Source organism: Notolepis coatsorum (assembly GCF_963971535.1).
Source record: "Notolepis coatsorum genome assembly, chromosome: 1".
In the NCBI taxonomy this organism is placed as follows: domain Eukaryota; kingdom Metazoa; phylum Chordata; class Actinopteri; order Aulopiformes; family Paralepididae; genus Notolepis; species Notolepis coatsorum.
The window spans coordinates 20818225-20841741 of NC_140165.1; the positions used below are offsets into that span (position 1 = coordinate 20818225).

At 45.9% G+C, this 23517-nt stretch overlaps 1 protein-coding gene across 1 annotated transcript in view; it reads left to right on the forward strand.

Annotated features, from left to right (window-relative positions):
* ncam2 (neural cell adhesion molecule 2) overlaps positions 1 to 23216 on the forward strand; it is a gene marked incomplete at both ends in the record, with an annotated part of 247805 nt that extends 224589 nt beyond the window's left edge. The window contains 3 exon segments of the mRNA XM_084311387.1: positions 15172 to 15460; positions 20460 to 20517; positions 23005 to 23216. Coding sequence (XP_084167513.1) covers positions 15172 to 15460; positions 20460 to 20517; positions 23005 to 23216 — 559 coding nt within the window.
* Positions 23217 to 23517: the final 301 nt, after the last annotated feature.

The following is a 23517-nucleotide window of genomic DNA, read 5'->3' on the forward strand; positions in this document are numbered from 1 at the left end:
AGTTGCAAAAAAGCTATCCAACAATGTTTTTTTTTTTTTTTTTTTAACACATTTTGTTACTCGCTCCATCTCAAAAGTGAAAGTGCTTTAGGGAAATATACACACGGCCCGGTGGGACTATTCCATTGGTTCTCCCAGTCCACGTGACCATTTCTAGCATTTCAATTGGCTATAGTGACAGACAGGCCTTTGATTCCTACCGGTAGATCATACAGCTTCAACACTGGCCTCTCGCAACTCTGCTGTCCGGAGTCTGACACAACATAGCAGGGAGGGGGGGCCCCGCCCTCTGCGTGAGATGCATCCAGCTGCAGCCCCACCAGTGGCGGCTCTGCCACTAGGGGCGCACGGGCGCCGCCCCACCTGCTGTTAAATCAGAGAAGAAGAAAATAAAACTTTTTAGTTTTTTGTTTTATAGCCCTATAAATAATATAAACATGTTTAAAATGAATAATATTTACTCATTTTAAGTATGTTTGTATTTCCAATGCACAATATAACGTTATTATCTAAAATAAAAAACACTCGTTTTCCTGAGCAGGAAGTGACACACGTTTTTTTTCTTTTTTAATTTTTTCGTATTTCTCGGCCCGGGCTAGACGCAATAGTGCTCTGAGTGCGCGTCACAGTTTGATCGCTGTATCCGTCACAGCCAATCAGTGCATAACGCGTTGTGCGTTGAAATATGACTATTATGTTGGAATCCGGGCGCGATTTGAAGCGGTCTAGCCAGTAGCGTCAAGAATTTCTGTAGCCGCATTTCGCGGAGACGCTCTCTGATTGGCCGACGCCAGTATTTTTTTCCGTAGCAGAATTTCACAGAGACGATCTCTGATTGGCCGAATCCAATTTCTAATGTTCCAATTCTAGCTTATTCCTAGGTTGGTCCGTTGGTGGTAAGATAGTTGTGTTGTTGTGAGTGAGATGCAGGCAGCTGTTTGTCTTAGAGCGTGCCGTGACTGCAAGTTCTTTAGACTGTTAAGCTTAAGCACTCTTTCAAAGTTGGTTAAGGTTAGAGTTTGTCTTAGAGCATGGCGATAGAACGCCAGGTAGTTTGCAGTCTGTTCGAGCGGAAATGGACAAAGGAATGAAGTACTTGTGTTGTGTGGTGCTGCTAACTGCTAACAAGCTAACACTTGGCTAACAAGCTATATGGCGGATGCAGTCTGGACACAGTGGACAGTGGTCTGGAATACATCAACAGTGGATTATACACTACTTTAAATATCAAGGCAAGCCCTCCTGCCCTGGACGTGTCAACTAAACAGTGAGTCTCTCTCTCTCTCTCTCTCTCTCTCTCTCTCTCTCTCTCTCTCTCTCTCTCTCTCTCTCTCTCTCTCTCTCTCTCTCTCTCTCTCTCTCTCTCTCTCTCTCTCTCTCTCTCTCTCTCTCTCTCTCTCTCTCTCTCTCTCGCTTCTGGAAAATATGTGGATTATGGCTTGTTCAATATCGTCTATGTTTGAATGAATGAATGAATGAGAACTTTATTAACAGATTGCAGAATGGGTACAATACAGTACGGCTCAATACACACAATTGTTAAGGGGATGCAGACCAGAGAAAGACGTTTGTCTTGTTTACATCAGGGTCCCAGATTTTCGATTCATATCGATAGTTTAATAGCTAGCCTTGGCTCGTTTAACAATATGCAAAATATGTGTACAGCCCTGTACTCATACTGAAGTTATTCTTGGTATATAATAGGTCTGATTGTGTAACGAATCGATTCCACGTCGCGCTGTGTGTGAGAGAGAGAAGGACAGAGGGAGAGATCTGCGTGTGTTTGGAGACGGAGCGAGTCTTGTTTCTAACTTTTCTATTTATATATTGTGTTTCAAGTTGTGAATTAGACTATACTTTATTTGACTGGTTGTGTGTTGTTGTAGTAACAGCTGAGCGACTCGTTCATAAGAGCCGATTCATTGCCGTGAGCGTGAGTCGAATCGCTCACGTCTTGCCATGAGTCGGTTGCGTGGTACTGTACATGTTTGCAAAATGTTTGGTATAGCGCCCCTAGTGGCGAAGCATCCACGAGCCGCTACTGAGCCCCACAGAACCATACTGGGCTCCTCTCACTGCCACACTGCTGTTCCCGCGCGTTACGACATCTAAGAAGATAGCCTACAGTGGGGGCGGGGCCCCCTAGGCTCCGGGGCCCCCCCGCACCGTGGGGGCAGCGGGGGCCTCCGCGACGCCACTGACCCCAAGCCTACTATTTTGAAGAAAATGCATCCCCCAGCTGTTTTGAGCTAGCATCATGCTAACTGTATAGACTCATGGTGTAGCTTACTAAAGCACTAAAACATGTGTGAACTGTTTTCAAAGTTGTCTATAATTGTTCAAACACAGCAATAAAAAAACCTTGATCATACAAATTTTACTTTGGAGGGCAAAACAATGTTTTTTGAACTTAAATGTGCTTAAATGTGTCTCCCTTCTTTGCAGGTTGAGTGAAATGGATGCCTCTTCAAAAATATGTTGTCACACGACCAACTTCTATGGTTTTCTAGATAACAGGGGTGACATTACTTGCCCCTTGGCACACTTTACCCCACTCTCCCCTACTAGGAAAGTGCTCTGGAAATATATATATTTTTGTTGTGGTTTTGCATTATTCAGGTAAACAAGTGCATTTTGTTTTTTCATAGGACTGCTTTCCAAGAGAAGACGAATAAGCGGACAAAAAAATAGTAATCTGAAAGCGACCTCGTGTGAATAATTTATTATAGGATTACTATCAAGTGATTGTCCCTTTCAAAAACCCTAATCAGAGAATCCTTAGTGCAGTGTGTGTGTGTGTGTGTATGTGTGTGTGTGTGTGTGTGTGTGTGTGTGTGTGTGTGTGTGTGTGTGTGTGTGTGTGTGTGTGTGTGTGTGCATGTGTGCGTGCGTGCGTGTCTACAAGTGATTTCAAGCGAGGGCTAAAGAGTGAAACGAGCAGATGAAGGAGTGAGGGGGTGCGCGAAGCGTGCCACGTCTCCCGCAGAGCGCCTTTCCTAATGTATCTCACAGCCCGCAGCCAGAAGATATCCTCTCTCTCCTCCCCGCGTTGCCGGGCTGACGGCGGCGCTCCGTCTCTTCCTGTCTAGTTAGCTAACAAAACCTCCTGGGTGTTCCTGCTCTTCTAAACAACAGGCATAAAAAACAAAGAAGTATCTTCCCTCCCTTCCCCCCGGCTGACCTCTCGTCTCTCTCTCTCTCTCTCTCTCTCCCTGCCGTGTTATGCCGTTTGCTAACAAGAGAGGACAGCCAATCGAAGTGACCCGCCTTAAGCCGGGGTGTTTTTCTTTTCCTAACGGAGAAGTGGCGCGTTTAGCCCAACACGGTAATGACAGAACGGAGCGCTCTGCTCGATCCCAAGGCTCCGGTAACGGGCTGTGAGAGTGAAGAGAGAACTAACGACAGCCACACAGACTCTCCCTTGATTTAGTTGTGTGTGTGTGTGTGTGTGTGTGTGTGTGTGTGTGTGTGTGTGTGTGTGTGTGTGTGTGTGTGTGTGTGTGTGTGTGTGTGTGTGTGTGTGTGTGTGTGTGTGTGTGTGTGTGTGTGTGTGTGTGTGTGTGTGTGTGTGTGTGTGTGTGTGTGTGTGTGTGTGTGTGTGTGTGTGTGTGTGTGTGTGTGTGTGTGTGTGTGTGTGTGTGTGTGTGTTTGAGTGCAGGACTCCTGTTGACAGAATCTGGCTATGGGGTGACAATAATGTGGTCAAGAGGCTTGGTTTCTATCTTTAGCCTTTGGCATGGTGTATTATTCACATGGTAAAGCAGCAGCACATGAGGCAGGTGGGAAAGAGATAGAGTGGGAGGAGACATCTCCTTAAATACTCGCCACCTGGTGGCAGCATTAGTGGCTCCGCATACAGCGCCCTCTAGTGGAAACAGTTATATATACAGTTAGACAGTTACTTGCAATCCTACATAGAACCTCTGACTTTAACACTCCCACTTAGGGTTGTATAGCACACTGTATAACTTCTTCAAAAACTATTTACAAAGAAAATAATATAATTCAGAACATCAAAAAGAATATGGCAGTCAATATTTACACAACAAACATGACCTCTGCAAATCTCTTCAATTTCAATTTGGAAACAGGTTTCCTCATAGTGTCTGCTACCATGTCGTCCGTTGGACAATAAATCAGTGTCATTCTTTCTTCTCTGATGACAGATCTGATGAAATGATATTTTATATCGACATGTTTACATCTATGTCGGCACACAGGGTTTCCAGCAATCGCAATGGTTCCCTGGTTGTCCTCGTAAACAACAGTCTTCATATATACATAGGTGTCCATCACTTCGAGCAGTTGTTCTAGATAAACACATTCCTGCATTGTCATAGCTAGAACCATACATTCGGCTTCACAAGTTGATAGTGTCACTGTAGGCTTTAAGCCCTAAGCCCTCGCTGCCCTTTCTGAAAGACAGCTGTTTGTCTGCTGTACCTTTGATATAACGAAAAACATGTTTTGCTGTAATCCAATGCTTCTCTGTGGGGTCAGCAAAATGCTGTGACAATTTTTCTCACTACAAAACACTACAAGACAGGTCTGGGCGAGTACATGTTGCCAAACAACTGAGGCTACCCACAGCTTCTCTGTACATTTTGTACATCAGTCAAAACGTTTCAGGATCTTTTCCACATAATTAAATCATTTAGAACATGGTAAATCATCCACCTCTGTATTTAAACATGGAATCCATTTCAGTATTTAAACATGGAATCCACTCAGGTATTTAAACCTGGATTCTACTCCTTCTGTATTTAAACCTGGAGTATCCTCCTCCTGCATTTAAGCAGTGTAGCCACCCTCCTTCCGTATTTAAACATGGAGTACCCTCCTTCAGCATTTAAGCAATTAGCTACGAACCTCACTTTGTACTTGTTGTGGCCTTCAATACCCTCCTTGATTGAATACACCCATTTCCCTCCCACTGTCTCTCTGCCCTCTGGTAACTTGGTTAGAGTAAAGGTGTGGTTGTCCTCTAGGGACCTCATCTCCTCATCCATTGCTCTCTCCCATTTACTTGATTCAGGGGACACTATGGCCTCTTTAAAGGTCGGAGGTACCCCACTGACTACTCTGTAGCAGTAATCAATGGTGGTAAGTGTACTGTCATCCTCGTCACTTTCTCTCCGGGCATAGTCTGTCAGATACTTTGGGCGTTTGTTCCCTTGAGGGATACCTCCCACTGCTTGGGGCACGTGACGTCACCCTCGGGTGCTCCTCGTCATCGCCCTCTGGGGGTTGCTGGCTGTCTGTCTGCACGACCGGGCTAAGTACACTGGGCTGAGGTGTCTCTGTTTCTTCACACCTTACTCTGGAGTCCAGCTCTGGCTCCTCTGTCTGTGTCTCGCTCTCACATGTTGTCTTTGTGACAAACTTGACTAGCCTGTGTTTCTGCACTACCGGGATGATAAACTAGGAAAGCGGGGCTCCCTTTGTTGTGCCCTACAAATAGTCCTTTTTCACATCTGGACTCGAGCTTTCTCCTGTCCTGCAGGTAAGCATGACACACTGATCCAAATTGGTGCATTCTAGCTAGATTACACTTCTTTCCTGTCAGTGCTGTATACGGTGGTGCCCGTGTGCTTATTAAAACACCTGTTTCTGGTGTAAGAGGCTTCTTGCACCGCATAATGCCATAGACTCTTAGGTAAGTTACTGTCTACTAGCTTACACCTAGCCATTTCGAAAAGAGTGCGCCATTCCCTCTCTGCTACTCCGTTCTGGTGTGGGGTATATGGACATGACGTCTCGTGTCTTATCTTGTTCCTTCTCAACAGTGATTGGAACTCTCTGTTTGTGAACTCGGTTCCGTTGTCGGACCTCAAGTGTCTTACATTACCATAAGGGGCTACGTCTGCCAGGAATTTCTCCGTGGCCTGGAGTGTGTCACCCTTTGCTTTGAGAAAGTAAACAAACACTGCCCCTGTGCACACATCTGTAAAAGACTGTACATATCTAAAGCCTCCTATGGACTCGTTGCTTACTGGACCGGCTAGATCTGTGTTAACTAGCGCAAGTGGTACCTTTACTTTTTCTGTGGGATTTCTCGATTGAGTACACTACACATTCTTTGTCAGGTCTACGCTTTTTACCTTCAATGTGCATGCCTTCTGTCACTGCTTGCAGTTTCAGTAAATCCTTGTAATTACAATGACCCATAATCTCATGCCATGTCTGAATATCGTGACTGACCGTCACGCTACACATATCATTATTATCATTACACTTGTCGTTGTCATTACACTCTGTTTGCAGATAATACATTCTCTGGTTCATCTTTATGTTAAACCATGTACCGTCAGGCTCTACAAGAAAATTTTTACCTTTATCGAAGAATACTTTGGCACCGTTTGCAGTAGCAGCTATTACAGAGAATAGTCCTTGTGGGAACGATGGTACGTAGAGAGCGTTCTTTAACATCACTGTACACCGGCGTCCCCCACTGTCTGTGAGGCATACCTGTGCGTCTCCTCTCTCTTGCGCCAACCCATAGGTGTGCTTCCCGTCTGCCAGCTCCATGCTGTGTCTCTCCGGGTGGAAAGTGTTGTCAAAGTTCTTGAACCGGCTCCTGTCGTTGATGACGTGGGACGACGCACCTGTGTCCACGATCAGTCCCTTTCTCTGGGCCCGCTGCAGCTGCGCTGGCCTGGAGACGCACGCAGTCCGCGCCCCGAAAGCGAAGTCTTATTGTCCCGTTACTCTCCAGGCGTCGTCTCGATCCGTCTCACGTCGACCGTCGCCGCCATCTTGTCCACAGCCGCCATCTTGTCCGTAGCCGCTGTCTCGTCCATGCGCGTATCGCGCGCTCTGGTCGTGTTTCTTCATGCACGCTCTGTCTGTGTGCCCCGTGGATTTGCAGAAGCTACACCAGACAGTCTTTGTGCAGTCGCCTCTCCGATGGCCTTTCTCTCCGCATCGCCAACACGCCAGCTCCGCCGTGGGCCTGGTCTTCTCCCTTGGCGTCGCTCGGGCCTTCAGCACCCTCTCTCCCGCCTCTGCGGCGGCTGGGTGGGTATCTTCTGAGGCCTCGAAGTTTCGTAACTTGGCCTTGAACTTTCCCAGCGTCATGTCCGCTGAACCGTGTGTTACCAGGAGTGTGAACAGTTTGTACAGCTCCGGTAGTCCTCTCATCACCATCGCCATCATTAGCCCATCGCTTGGTGCTTCTCCTGCACTCTTCAATGCCGTCATGATCTGCTCAGCTCTGATGACGTATTCGGTCACAGTCTCTGTGTGCCCCTTCTTCAGTGCTGTTAGTGTTATGTAGAGGGCCACGACTCAGGGTCTTCCTTGCCCGATATAATGCTCTCTCAACACCCCCAGGCTTTCTCGGCCTTTGTCTCGGCTCGTAGTCCTCTAACCTAGCCTATACTTCAGCTAAACTTGCTACCCTTATTATTTCGCCCCTGCGTGATCTGGGCCCATAACCTGTTGACAGAATCTGGCTATGGGGCGACAATAATGTGGTCAAGAGGCATGGTTTCTATCTTTAGCCTTTGGCGTGGTTTATTATTCACATGGTAAAGCAGCAGCATATGAGTTCTCCTCTCTCTGAGAGGCAGGTGGGAAAGAGATAGAGGGGGAGGAGACATCTCCTTAACTCGCCACCTAGTGGCAGCATTAGTGACTCCGGCTAGAGCGCCCTCTAGTGGAAACAGTTATATATACAGTTAGACAGTTACTTGCAAACCTACATAGAACCTCTGACTTTAACAACTCTGCAGGGTGCATGCTGGAGGTAATGGAGAAAGAAAAAAAAGGAAAGATTTTTTTTTCTTCATTTTAACGATGTGGAACATGCAGTGCTGTGCCCGTGTGCACGGGGTCTTGTGCTAAAGCGTATGTGTTATGATGATGTATGCTCTGAAGCGTGCAGCGATTATGTGTGTGGGTTTGTGTACATGTGTGTCTGACCATGTGTGTGTGTGTGTGTGTGTGTGTGTGTGTGTGTGTCTGTGTGTGTGTGTGTGTGTGTGTGTGTGTGTGTGTGTGTGTGTGTGTGTGTGTGTGTGTGTGTGTGTGTGTGTGTGTGTGTGTGTGTGTGTGTGTGTGTGTGTGTGTGTGTGTGTGTGTGTGTGTGTGTGCATGCGTGTGTGCATGCTATCCCAGTGGCCTGGGGTGCTTGGAAATGAGAAAGCTTCCTGGGCGTTCAGGCATTCTGTGTCTCTGGAACATTAAGCATGAGAGAGAGAGAGAGAGAGAGAGAGAGAAGAGAGAGAGAGAGAGAGAGAGAGAGAGAGAGAGAGAGAGAGAGAGAGAGAGAGAGAGAGAGAGAGAGAGAGAGAGAACAAGCTCCACATACATACAGTACAACCTACCAAATCAACATGCACCCAGAGAGCTGAGCAGCCACATATGTCCACAATCTCCTGCTCACAGAAACTTGGCAACAACCTGATGATTTGTTTCTCGCTCAACCAAGCATCCACCCCTGGATTTGGCTACATCTGCGAACGCCGTCCCTCTCGCCGCAGAGGCGCTCTGGCCATCTTATTCAATCAGAATTTCAGGATCACAGAACTCACTTTCCCCAATGACTGTCATCCTCTTTTAGCGGCAAAACCCTAAACCTAATTCATCTTTCCTGTCTGAGCCTCATCTCTCCTCACCGCTGCTCGGCAATGTAAACATTCATGCCGATTCACCAGTGATGGGCAAGCTACTTGGAAAATGTAGTAAGCTACACTACAAGTTACTCTCGATTAAATATAGATGGAAGCTATCCCCAGATAAATGTAGCAAGCTACACTACAAGAACATGGCAAAAATAGCTAACTACATCGGCACTACTTTATTTTTCTTTTCTTTTTTTCTTTTAACTTTATGATCAAGTTTCCACCAAACAAATAGGCAGGCAAAAAAAAGTTAAGTTTGATTGTTTATTAGAAAACTGAAACAAGCCCTCGGTCTGGCTTTTTGTGTCATCATTTTAACATGAACTTGTATTATGTACAAAATGTTAATAAAGTATGAGGAAAGAACTGTGGAAACGTAATAAATAAAAGGCCAAATCAATCAAATAAACACCAACATATATACTCTCTCTATTGGAATGGAGACTTTTCAGCACAGGATAAACTGCCCACTTTATCAACCAAAAACACACTTCTTCAATATCAGAAGTTTAACTAATAATAACTGTCTTACTGCATTTTACTATTATGCTACCATGTCTATACTACCACCAACTATGCTAATATGTCTATACTATTACAGTATGTACTCAGAGTATAACACTCAAGCTCGACACTGCTAGACAAACAATACTACTTATCCTTGGCTGCTAGATATGTACCACTCCTGCTGACTTGTACACAATTTGTAAATTGCTTTGAATGAAAGCGTCAGCTAAATGACCAAATGTATTTAAATATGTAACTCACAAAATATTCCATGGCCCCAAAATCATGTGGGGACCCCCCCTTGCTGACACTACGTCACTACTTGATTCTAAAAATAGCTGCACTACAGAGAACGCTACTTGGTTCAAAAGTAGCGATGCTACCATCACGCTACTGAGAAATGTAGTTAAGCTATGTAGCGTCGCTACTTGTAGCTAGCTACTGCCCATCACTGCGATTCACCCACCTGTACGTTTGTGCCTGAATTCATCACTTTCACTTGACAACTTCAACCTCACCCACCCATGTGAAAAGGCTGTATCCTTGACCTGGTCTGCTATGTTAATCTGGCGGCACTCAACATCCATCCATCCCAGCATTTATTGTGTCTTATCATAATCTCATCCGGTTCACTATTTCATCCCCAACTCAGAGACATGGCCTTCTGAAACACAACATACTGATCCCCTCCAACTCTCAGGCCCTTCTAAGGTTTCTGCCCTCCACATTGCCTGTGGTGCTTTTTCCGTACCTTCCTTACCTTCGCGTGGGGTATGTCTGGGAGTGTGAGTTCATGGTGTTTTTACATTTAGTCATTTAGCTGACGCTTTTATCCAAAGCGACTTACAAGTTCTGTATGACAAGTCATCAGGAAGGGCACAACTCTATAACTGAGTAACAATGTTCATCAAAGTGTTGATTGCTACAGTGTAGGTTAGTTTATTAGGACAAGTGGTAAGGTTAGTAAGGTTAGTTAGGGTTAGATTTTTTATTATTATAATTTTTTTACAGATAATGGTTGAAGAAGTGCGTCTTTAGTCGACGGCAAAAGATTGGACGGGATTCGGCTGTCCTAATTTATTGTGATGTTTCTTCTTGACTTGTTTAAAGAAGACATGTCCGGCCCATGGGGACATTAACGTGTGTTGGCAGGCCTTACAACATCTTTTTATTTTATTTGATTTTGATCTGCTCTCCAACGCTGTCCCTCTGGAACCAGCCCTCACCTCAGCCGATGATCTCACCAATAACCTCAACAAGAAGACATCACTCACTGTTCTAAGCCTCCATGTCTCTGCTTAAAAAGATGCCCTCACCAAGTCTGCCTATTTTTCCACCATCGTCAGTGACACCAGCCGTAACCTCCATGCCCTCTTCTCCACCGTGAACATCCTCCTCAAGCCGCCTACCGACACCCTCTCCACCTCCATACCTGAACAATGCAACACATTCCTTCAGATCTTTATATCACCTCTATTAATAAACTCCCTACGGCTGACCCAGCAGCCCCTATTGCTGCCCCTCTTCTCTCCATCCCTCTTCTACCCCTCCCCCCACCGCCTCCTCTCCCTGTTCACTCCAGTTGCTCCGAACCCACAACCTGCTCCCGTCGATCCCCTCCCCACCCCCCTGCTGAAGATATGCCTCCCTGTCCTCTCCACCTACCTCGTCAACCTCTTCACCTCCTCACTGTCCTCTCCACCTACCTCGTCAACCTCTTCACCTCCTCACTGTCCTCTCCACCTACCTCTTCAACCTCTTCATCTCCTCCCTGTCCTCTCATCCTACCTCACCGACCTCTTCATCTCCTCCCTGTCCTCTCATCCTACCTCACAACCTCTTCACCTCCTCCCTGTCCTCTCCACCTACCTCACCGACCTCTTCATCTCCTCCCTGTCCTCTCATCCTACCTCTTCAACCTCTTCACCTCCTCACTGTCCTCTCCTCCTACCTCTTCAACCTCTTCACCTCCTCCCTGTCCTCTCCTCCTACCTCACAACCTCTTCACCTCCTCCCTGTCCTCTCCTCCTACCTCACAACCTCTTCACCTCCTCACTGTCCTCTCCTCCTACCTCACAACCTCTGCATCTCCTCCCTGTCCTCTCCTCCTACCTCACAACCTCTTCACCTCCTCACTGTCCTCTCCTCCTACCTCACCGACCTCTTCATCTCCTCCCTGTCCTCTCATCCTACCTCTTCAACCTCTTCACCTCCTCCCTGTCCTCTCCACCTACCTCACAACCTCTTCACCTCCTCACTGTCCTCTCCTCCTACCTCACAACCTCTTCATCTCCTCCCTGTCCTCTCATCCTACCTCACAACCTCTTCACCTCCTCACTGTCCTCTCCACCTACCTCACAACCTCTTCACCTCCTCACTGTCCTCTCCTCCTACCTCACAACCTCTTCACCTCCTCACTGTCCTCTCCTCCTACCTCTTCAACCTCTTCATCTCCTCCCTGTCCTCTCATCCTACCTCACCGACATCTTCACCTCCTCCCTGTCCTCTGCTCCTACCTCAATGACCTCTTCACCTCCTCCCTGTCGTCTCCTCCTACCTCACCGACCTCTTCATCTCCTCCCTGTCCTCTCATCCTACCTCACAACCTCTTCACCTCCTCCCTGTCCTCTCCACCTACCTCTTCAACCTCTTCACCTCCTCACTGTCCTCTCCTCCTACCTCTTCAACCTCTTCACCTCCTCCCTGTCCTCTCCTCCTACCTCACAATCTCTTCACCTCCTCCCTGTCCTCTCCTCCTACCTCACAATCTCTTCACCTCCTCACTGTCCTCTCCTCCTACCTCACAACCTCTTCACCTCCTCCCTGTTCTCTCATCCTACCTCACCGACCTCTTCACCTCCTCCCTGTCCTCTCATCCTACCTCACCGACCTCTTCACCTCCTCACTGTCCTCTCCTCCTACCTCACAACCTCTTCACCTCCTCACTGTCCTCTCCTCCTACCTCACAACCTGAAGTGGCTAATCCTTCACAGATTTCCATTTAGCCACTGGAGTTAGTTGCAGAGTTGGCCGACGCGCATTCATCATGAAGCACGCACAGAGAGGATGTAAGTAGATGTACATTTATTAAACATAAACTCCGGTTGACTTTTCTATACTAAATAAAATGATATCGAACAGGATCTTGACAAAGTAAACGATATTATTGGTCTGGCTTGATGCGGTCGAAAAACTATTGCACACCAAACGCCGCTGTCTAACTCAGCTGTCAAACATTTCATTCACTGATTTGAAGACTCCCAAGGGGGGGGGGGGGGGTGCATCTATGAGTGAATCTATGCCACGCCCCCACAGTCATCAACAGATAAGTGTCCAGGTAATATCCATTTCAAGATTAATTTAAATCATACAGGTAAGTACAATTTTATATCAATTATTAATATAATCCTGTCCTCTGCTCCTACCTCACCAACCTCTTCATCGCCTCACTGTCCTCTGCTCCTACCTCACCAACCTTTTCACCTCCTCCCTGTCCTCTCCTACCTCACAACCTCTTCAACTCCTCACTGTCCTCTCCTCCTACCTCACAACCTCTTCACCTCCTCACTGTCCTCTCCTCCTACCTCACAACCTCTTCAACTCCTCACTGTCCTCTCCTCCTACCTCACAACCTCTTCACCTCCTCACTGTCCTCTCCTCCTACCTCACAACCTCTTCATTGCCTCACTGTCCTCTGCTACTACCTCACCAACCTCTTCACCTCCTCCCTGTCCTCTCCTACCTCACAACCTCTTCACCTCCTCACTGTCCTCTCCTACCTCACAACCTCTTCACCTCCTCCCTGTCCTCTCCTACCTCACAACCTCTTCAACTCCTCACTGTCCACTCCTCCGACCACACCGAACTCTTCACCTACTCCCTGTCACCATGGAATCGCCCCCCGCCACCTTCAAAACTGCCGCTGTTACCTCGCCCCTCAGAAAACCCTCCCTTAACCACTATCGGCCAGTTTGAGCCCCTACGATCCGGTTCATGCCCGCTCCACAGCACAGGCACTGCACTCTTCAAAGCCCTTAATGAAAAACAGACTTTAAGTTCTGGAGAAGTGCTATATGAGTCCCATTTATTATTATAGTTATTATTATTATAACCTCAACATAAGGACAACCGGGACTACATTCACACCCAGGCTGAAAGGATACACAGTATGCTTGTGCGTGTGCATGTTGCATGCGTGTCTATGCGTGTGCGTTTGTGTGTGTTTATATTTGTGCGTGTTTGTTTATTGGCTTATGCTTGCCTGTCTGTTGGTCTTTCATCTGAAGGAAAATGAGCTTAACTGCCCATGCGGAAGCACTCTGCTTGCACTGTATTGAGAGCGGAATAGTGAAGTAGCTTGTACTGTAAATCCTATTGCATAGGAGTTAGATCAGAGAGGAGTTGGTGGGAGAGGGGGAGGAGGAAGAAGGAGAATTGAGAGAAGAAAGAGGAGCAGGAATTGAAACGGTCGGTCTCTTGGCTGCTCTTTCTCTCTCGGTCTCGCTTTCTGTCTGTCTCTCTCCGTGTCTCTCTATACCCTCTGCAGTGGTGGTAGAAGTACAAAGTTCCTTTACTCATGTGAATGTAGAAATACCCAGATAAAATAGTACTCAAGGTATGCATTATATGTGATCTTTGTGTACCATTGACCTTTAAAGTTATGTTTATGTTAAAGTGGTGTGTGGTCCAGTTATGCTGCTCTGATTAATGGTTATGTTAAAGTGGTGTGTGGTCCAGTTATGCTGCTCTGATTGTGTCCTCTTGATGTTGGCAGGCCATACATTTGAAAGTACATAATCTTCATCGATTTTTACTGTGTTTTATATGCAACATATTTGTCTTCAAAGTAACTAGTAGCTGATGGGTTCAGGTGAATGTAGCGGAGTACAAAGTCAAATATGTCGTTTTAAATGTAGTAAAATGAAAATAACCTTTAAAGGTTATGTTAAAGTGGTGTGTGGTCCAGTTATGCTCCTTTGATTAAAGGTTATGTTAAAGTGGTGTGTGGTCCAGTTATGTTGCTCTGATTAAAGGTTATGTTAAAGTGGTGTGTGGTCCAGTTATGTTGCTCTGATTAAAGGTTATGTTAAAGTGGTGTGTGGTCCAGTTATGCTGCTCTGATTGTGTCCTCTTGATGTTGGCAGGCCATACATTTGAAAGTACATAATCTTCATAAATTGTTTAAAGATTTATTTTTTAGCGTTTATCGCTTCTTTTTTTCTTCTACTGGGCAGTCCAGTAGAGAGAGACAGAGAGGAGGAACGGGAGACAGAGTGGGGGGAAGACATTCGGCAAATAACGACGGGTTTGGGAATCGAACCCGGGTCGGCCGTGCCGCGACTCAGCGTGTTATGTGGTTCGCCACTGGGGCGCCCAATCTTCATACATTTTTACCACGTTTTATATGCAAAATATTTTTTCTTCAGAGTAACTAGTAGCTGATGGGTTCAGGTGAATGTAGCGGAGTACAAAGTAAAATATGTCATTTTAAATGTAGTAAAATGAAAATACTCAAGTAAAGTACAAGTACTTAAACATTTTACTCATGTCACACCACTGACCCTCTGTATCTCCGTCTCCGTGTTTGGATACTCCGGCAATCAGCCTCTGTCTCCAGGAATGGAGATCCAAGCCCGAATATATTTTTGACTTGCTTTGAGCGTGAAATATGAATACTTGTTGCGTTTTCGGAGACGGCAGCCACAGCTGGAGGAGTAGAACTGGATGTGGTGAATAATCGGGTGCAACGTTATGGTTTGTTACAGTAATGGAGACGTCCCAGTGGTTAATGACTCCAGTGCCGCTCCTGCCAAGACAGACGTTCCAAAGTTGACTGGACGCGCGTCGCTGGCAGAGGAGCGGAGCTGGATCGTGAAGCATCTTGCTCCATTCATGGCTACTAGGCTGGAACAGAACAGAATGTGACTCCTGCGACGTGCGGGTATGTTTCTATGTGAAGAGAGAAGGAGAGAGAGAGAGAGAGAGAGAGAGAGGTTTGGACAAAACAAAATGTCTCTGGTGGGGATGAGTCTGCCTACAGGTGGGAGATTGACCATCTGCTGACCTGGTGCAGCCAGAACAATCTGGAGCTCAACGCTCTCAAGACACTGGAGATGGTTGTGGGTTACAGAAGGAACCCAGCCGCACTCAACCCCATCACCCTGTGTGACTCCCCAGTCGACACTGTGGAGTCCTTCCGATTCTTGGGAACAATCATCTCCCATGACCTCAAGTGGGAGCTGAACATCAGCTCCCTCCTCAAGAAAGCACAGCAGAGGATGTACTTCCTGCGGCAGCTGAAGAAATTCAACCTGCCAAAGATGATGATGGTGCACTTTTACACAGCCATCATTGAGTCCATCCTCACCTCCTCCATCACAGTATGGTACGCTGCAGCCACGGCCAAGGACAAAGGCAGGCTGCAGCGTGTCATCCACTCTGCTGAGAAGGTGATGGGCTGCAATCTGCCATCCCGCCAGGACCTGTAGGCTTCCAGAACTTTGAAGCGTGCAGGTAAGATTGTGGCCGACCCCTACCACCCGGGTCACAACCTGTTTGAGTCACTCCCCTCTGGCAGGAGGCTGCGGTCCATCAGGGCCAAAACCTCACGCGACAAGAACAGTTTCTTCCCCTCTGCAGTGAGCCTCATCAACAGGGCTCGGGACCCTCACTGACACCCCCTCACTGTGTTACGTAACATAACACACCCTACTGGACTATATACTTGCCCACTGTATTGTTACTTCATTCTAACTAGTGTATATAATTGTATAATTGACCACATCTGCCCAGTTGCACAGCCCTGGCCTATTCCTATTTAATTTGTACTTATAATTGTACTATATCTATCTATTGAGCTATATTTAATTTAGTTTATATCCCACATAATTTTATTCAACCCCTTATACAGTCGTACAGCCCTGGCCTATATTTTATTTCATAAATGTATTATTCTATTGTGCTTAACTTAGCTCATATTTCATTTTATTTTACTCAACCACTTTATTCTATTATCTGTCTGTTAATGTCTGTCCGCTAATGCCCAGTAACGTCCAAAGCAAATTCCTTGTATGTGAAAAGTATACTTGGCAATAAAGACCTTTCTGATTCTGATTCTGAGAGAGAGGGATGGAGAGAGAGAGATAAAGAGATAGAGATATATAGAGAGAGAGGGGGATGGAGAGAGAGATAGAGAGAGATGGAGAGAGATAGAGTGAGAGAGGGATCTATCTATCTATCTATCTATCTATCTATCTATCTATCTATCTATCTATCTATCTATCTATCTATCTATCTATCTATCTATCTATCTATCTATCTATCTATCTATCTATCTATCTATCTATCTATCTATCTATCTATCTATCTATCTATCTATCTATCTATCTATCTATCTATCTATCTATCTATCTATCTATCTATCTATCTATCTATCTATCTATCTATCTATCTATCTATCTATCTATCTATCTATCTATCTATCTATCTATCTATCTATCTATCTATCTATCTATCTATCTATCTATCTATCTATCTATCTATCTATTGTAAAATAACTATAAAACAGCCACAAGTGTCTGCGTGTACTGTAGTTGCAGATCCCCCTCTTTTTCAAGAGGATCTGAGTCGGATTTCCGACAGTACCCGGGAATGCCAGGTTACTCAGAACATGTAGGCTACTGTAGTCCTACACCTTATTATGGCAACATGAGGTCTGTCAATTATAAAACAGATAATACAGAAAAGAAAGAGATCATAATGTAAACGGCTGGTTCTCCACCACCTTCCATCTGTCGTTTCCACGTGCGTTCATCAACTCCACAGACCCGCTGTGATTTTCCTTTCTCCAATAATGAAGACATTCCTTTTCATAATCATAATAATGTAAGTCAGGGGGCGGATAACATAACATTTTTGCTTTGATATTTACAGGTTGTACACCTTAAAGGGTTAAGTGAGCTCTGAAGGTTTCGGTACACATCAGACAAAAACAAAAAAAATTTAACAAAGTGTAAGTCAACTGGGGCTCGTTTGCCTTGAGGTCGCTGTTTAGACGACATCACAGATTCTGCCTTTAACGACCGCATGTCGCAATTCATATTTCTGCTTGTGTGACAAAACACATCAAACTTCAAACTTCAAACAAAACAAAACATTTAAAACTTAACCTGTTAAGCCGTAAGGTCCCCCAATTGGGGGACCCTGCTTTTCTTTATCATAAATCGATCAATAGAGACCGTATTAGACCCCCAATTATTATATCATGGGGTATCTCTTTGCTACAACCCTGTCCAACATTTTTCGAGATCGCCAAATGATTGACGGAGCTAGAGCTAGGGGTGGTAATGTGTACTTTGGCGCACGCCTCACATATCGGCATGTAACTCGAGAACCGCTGAACGGAATTTGTCACCTTAAAGGGCAATTGACAGGCAACAAATAGGGCGTTAATTATATCTATATACTGTATTAAAAGAAATGCACACCCGAGCCGCTAGAGGTCGGCAAAGTGGCGCGTGGCGAATCGTCCTCATGAGGGCCCACATGTGGGCCCTTGGATGTTAAGATTATTTATTTATTTATTTATTTATTAATTAATTTATTAATTTTTTGGCCAAGAGTAAAGAGCATAACCCTATCAAAACAGCAGTCAAAGTGTATATTTTCATTTTTACCGATGTTTTGTAAGATTTACCGAAAATAAGAATTTATCGAAGAAATGCTAATTATATCTCTTTTATCGTAAAACCGTGAGGAAATGACTAAATCCAGATGTAACCCTGCCATTGGAAAGAGGAGCCTTTTCCCCATCCATAGATGTATGATTTGGCCATAATAAGGTCAAGGTCAAGTTCAAGGTCAAATATGAATTTATAATTAAAATTGATTATCATTTATTACTGTATCTACAAATCCTTCTATTTAATCATCTTCCCTTTATTAATTTGCTTAGATTCTTTGTACACTTGCTCTCAATAAGGTGGTGAATGAGCTCATGGAGCGAAATCTCTTTGTTACAATTGTAACATGGTGTTATTCACCGGCACAGATGCCAAAAAAATATCATCATTTATATTCTCCTTTTTTTCATTACAATTTACTCAAGCCTAGTAACAGACACAATATTTCCGACACTGGGAATACATACCCCCAGGTCCCTAGATGTTCCTAGATACCAAGAACATGCAAATTGACCTTGTAGAAGTGGAGCAATCTTCCATTTACTTAGGCATGTACCTTTAGGCGACATTTCTGAAAATAGGGCTACAGCTTAACACAAAACAAAAAACTAAAAACTTAAAACTTCAACATTGTTGAACCTCACCACCCTGAAGACGTGTGACCATGTGGAGCAGGTCTTTGTCAGCAGTTTCAAAGCTTCCCCTCAGCTACAGCAGATCAGCTGACTGACCTCAGAAGAGTTATGCCCCCCCCCCCCCCCCCCCCCCTTTAAAAAAAGAAATTATAATTTCCCACAGCGATGTTGAGTTTGAAGACCCTCAACCTTGCAGGCGTGCGTCGAGCGCACAATTCCTCTATTGATTTTCTGTGGTTCACAAAACAACGAGGGCGGGGAGGGAAGTACAGGAAGAAACCTATTTAGAATATAAAGGTCTCGAGGACATGGTAATAATGTGATGAATAAGAGCGAATAGGTTAGAAATAAAACCCTGGCTCATTGTTCTGCTTCCCTCGTGGAATATGTGCGCACGCTTCAGGGGAGCCGGTGGGGTGTTTACTGCCTTTGAGGCCGCGGCAAAGACAGATAACTCAGATAAACTTTCAAATGGTGAGGCCACAATACAGCACCCTGTGGCTGGGAGGAAATATTGATCCAATCTGAGGGCCTCCCATCGCACATCCCCCAATTCACTAGTGAAAAACACAGCCTTTTGTAATTAGAATTCCATCGCCATGAGGCCAGTTCTCCCTTTCTCTCTCTCTATCTCTCTCTCTCTGTCTCTCTCTCTCCCTCCCTATATCTCGCTCCTTCTTTCTCTCTCTCCTTCTCTCCCTCTCCCTGTATCTCTCCCTCACTCTCTCCCTTCCCTTCCCCTCTCTCTCTATTCCGCTCTATCTGTCTCTCTCTCCCCCTCTCTCTTTATCTCTTCCTCTCCCTCATTTTCTCTCTCCCTCCCCTCCCTCTCTCTCCCTCTATATCTCCATCCCTTTCTCTCTCCCCTCTCTCTCTCTCTATCCATTCCCCTCTATCTCCATTCCTTTCTCTCTCTTTATCTTTCTCTCTCCCTCCCACTCTCTCTGTCTATCTCTCTCTCCCTCCCTCTCTATCTCTCTTTCTCTCTCTCCCTCCCCTCCTCTCTCTGTCTCTCTCACTCTCCTATTCCCACCACCACCACAATTGCAATCTCTCTCTATCGCCGTCTCTATCGTCCATGGTCTTGGCTATACGCAGAAAAACTAGTCATAGACATCACAGGAGTCATGGGTGTATGACATCACAGGAGTCATGGGTGTATGACATCACAGGAGTCATGGCAGACACATGACACACATTCACCATTTCAATAACACAAGGACATGTCTGGAAAGATCTTGTTATCAGTCGGCCATCCCCCAGTAAAAAGAAGATAATTAGAAGAAACTATTTGTTTGTACATTATCGTGAAATTGCTCTGTATGACTTTAAGGTCATGTTGTTGTATTGTATTGTATTATTATGTATTTTATCTGACAGGGATAAGGGACGACAGACGCAAGCTAGCTGGAAGCTAACGTTGGTTCTATTTCAAATTGTGCACGGTTCCTGTGAAGTCAACAATAAACTAAACTAAAACAAAGATATTGAATAAGAACACGTATCACACACTAATGATCATTAAATGGTTGTTTTACTCTAATTGCTTGACCCGTGGTGTGACCCCAGTGTGTGGGGGGGGGGGGGGGGTAGTGTTACAAATGAACACATTACCGCAATAACATTACTCTCCTGTAACAAAGTAATGTAAAACAATTAGTAATCACATTACAGTTACTGATCCGACAAGTAGATCTTTAATTGCATCACATGCATTACCATTCATCGCTCTTTTGTTGCAGATGCACATTAATATTGATATGATTCCTTGAGCATTCCTTTCTAAAACACCCCCTATGACATCTCGGTCGCAAACAGTGGGGGATTGTAATCAACTAGCAGGTGATTATCATTAAATGACAACTGTGGCCAATGACCTGTGGCACTACGCCATATCGTCTGGCAGAACCCATCATGGGAATACAATGAATAATGTCCCACTTGTTCAAGTGTGAGAGAGAAGATATACGGTATAATTACCTGCGAGGCAATTACATATAATTGCCTCACAGCAAGAAGGTCCTGGGTTCAAACCCCAGGAGTGGTTTTACCAGCAGGGGGCCTTTCTGTGTGGAGTCTGCATGTTCTCCCTGTGTTTGTGTGGCTTTCCTCTGGGCACTCCGGTGTCCTCCCACGCCAAAAGGGCATGCATGCTAGGTTTATCCTGCCATTGCCTTTGACCTTGAGGTACTGGCAGCCTGATAAACGCTCTGAAAATTCCCTTTGCGAGTTCCTTGTTTTCATCCCGTCCGTCTCCTGTTTGCTGTCGTGATGCTGAAGGTTGAGAGGAGCGATACGACAACGTTCCCCTTTAACACTTATTTTCAACCTCTCCCTTTGTGCTTGAAGCGTTTAACCCTTTAACTGCCGCACTACCAAAGGGTTAACCCTTTCACTGCGACACGACAGAATGTTAATCCTTTCACTGCTGCACTACCAAAGGGTTAACCCTTTCACTGTGACACGCCAGAAGGTTAACCCTGTCACTGCCACACAACAGCAGGTTAACCTTTTCACTGCCACACTACATAATGTTAACCCTTTACTATCACGCTACAGACGGTACCGTCTGTAGTGTGGTAGTGAAAGGGCTAACCCTTTGTAGTGTGGTAGTGAAAGGGTTAACCTTCTGTAGTGTGGTAATGAAAGGATTAAGCTTCTGTAGTGTGATAGTAAAGGGTTAACCTTCAGTAGTGTGGTATAATAATAATAATACATTATATTTGGTTGGCGCCTTGACACCCAAGGTCACCTTACAGATCGTAGGGAAAAGAACACAGCAAGGCAGTTAAAAGTCAAGGTTAAAAAATATAACAAACAACAGGAAGTATAAAAAACAGTGAAGTTAAAATAACAAACAAACAAACAAACAGCAGGGGGGGTGTAGGACAGTGACGGAGGTTATAGTGAATATGCGAGTTTGAACAGATGGGTTTTCAGTTGTGATTTGAATGAAGAGAGTGAGTCAGACTGTCGGATATGTGGGGGCAGGGAGTTCAAGAGTCTGGGAGCTGAGCAGGCTCGGGTCTGGCATCTAAAGAGTTAATAATAGATAAATATAATGTGGTGTTAAGGTGTCTAAAGTGAGTGTTAAGGTGAGGGTGTGCATGTGGATGTGTGTGCAATGACTGTAGATGATGGGTTGTTACATGGAGTCATTGAGCATCCTGATGGCCTGGGGATAGAAGCTCCTTCTGAGTCTCTCTGTACTGGCCATGAGACTCCGGCAGTGCTTGCCTGACCGCAGCAGTTCAAAGAGGCAGTTGTTTGGGTGACTAGAGTCTTTGGTTATTCTTTTAGCCTTGGCCCTGCAACGCTTGTTGTAAATGTCCTGGAGGGTGGGTTCGTAGTCTGTTGCGGTCGTGTGCGGTGCTATTCTTTCTTTCTTCAACCCACGTCCGTTGACTATGTAGGGGAAAGAACGTGTTCCCGGGATGAGATTGGAGATTTTCAGCGAATCCCACATATAATGAAGATTATCCACCAAGGATTCAGTGAGGAGTTGAGGAGATGTGATTAGGACTTATCTGTGTGCTGGAAACTACCCAGCGCAGCCTGCAAGGAATTCATTGACCTTCAAGTGAACGTGTGAGAAGTACCGGGTAAAAAAAAATCTGCGCTTTTGTTCTGTGCAACTTCAGTAGTATTCTCACACACACACACACACACACACACACACACACACACACACACACACACACACACACACACACACACACACACACACACACACACACACACACACACACACACACACACACACACACACACACACACACACACACACACACACACACACACACACACACACACACCTGCACACGCACACACATAGCTAATATCTCCCTTGGCCAGTGTGGGTGTTGCGTTTCCCATGCTTGAGACCGGGGGTTCCAATCCGAGGGTGTTGCCGTTGCGCTGTGTCTCCGATGTATTCCCCCCTCCAGGTGGAAGTCAAAATGGAGTCTGAAGCATAGAAAGCCTGATATCCCTCGTCGGGACAGGTGGTCTCGCCTCGGGACAGGGGGGTCACCCGTTGTCGTTTTGCAGACAACGTGGATGTTTCGTTTCCCATAACGCGGGGGAGGTTTGAATCCGGGCGGGTTACAGTGGTGCCGTGACCCAGGAATGTCACAGGGGGGGGGGGGGGGGGTTAGAGTAGTCCCACCTGGAGCCTAGTAACCCTGATATCTCCTTCGGGGCGACACCCTTTCTCTGATCCATTTCCCAATGCAGACGACCCCAGATACCAGTGTTGTACTACATTTGTTGACAGTCTCTCTCTCTCTCTCTCTCTCTCTCTCTCTCTCTCTCTCTCTCTCTCTCTCTCTCTCTCTCTCTCTCTCTCTCTCTCTCTCTCTCTCTCTCTCTGTGTGTGTGTGTGTGTGTGTGTGTGTGTGTGTGTGTGTGTGTGTGTGTGTGTGTGTGTGTGTTTGTGTGTGTGTGTGTGTGTGTGTGTGTGCGTGTGTGTGTGTGTGTGTGTGTGTGTGTGTGTGTGTGTGTGTGTGTGTGTGTGCGTGTGCGTGCGTGTGTGTGTGTGTGTGTCTCCCTGCTCAGCAGAGTCCCTGTTCAGCGGCCTGGGTCTGGGGGCCGTGGTGGGGCTCTGCCTGGGCGCCCTGCTGCTCCTGCTGGTGCTGGTGGACGTGGGCTGCTTCTTCCTGCGGCAGTGCGGCCTGCTGATGTGCATCACGCGCACCGTGTGCAGCAAGAAGACCACCACCAGCGGCAAGGGCAAGGAAATGGAGGAGGGCAAGGCGGCGTACCTGTGAGTGTCTCTCTGCCGCGTCTCTTTAATTAACCCTCGCGCCGCGCTCCAAATGTTGGCCGCTTGCTTTACGAGGTCCATCTGTCAAAGTGATGGGTTCCTCTCATGCGGTCGTCCCGACTCCCGAGGCTCCGTGGATCTGCCTCGACACCAGGAACATGGAGCCTCCATGATGATCACGTTCACTGAGGTCTGACTCTGTAGATCAGGGGTGCCCAACCTTTTTTGAACCAAGATCTACTTTTTTATTTACCACCTAGCCGAGAGCTACCAGCCAAAATGTTACCTACTCTCGGCTAGTATTA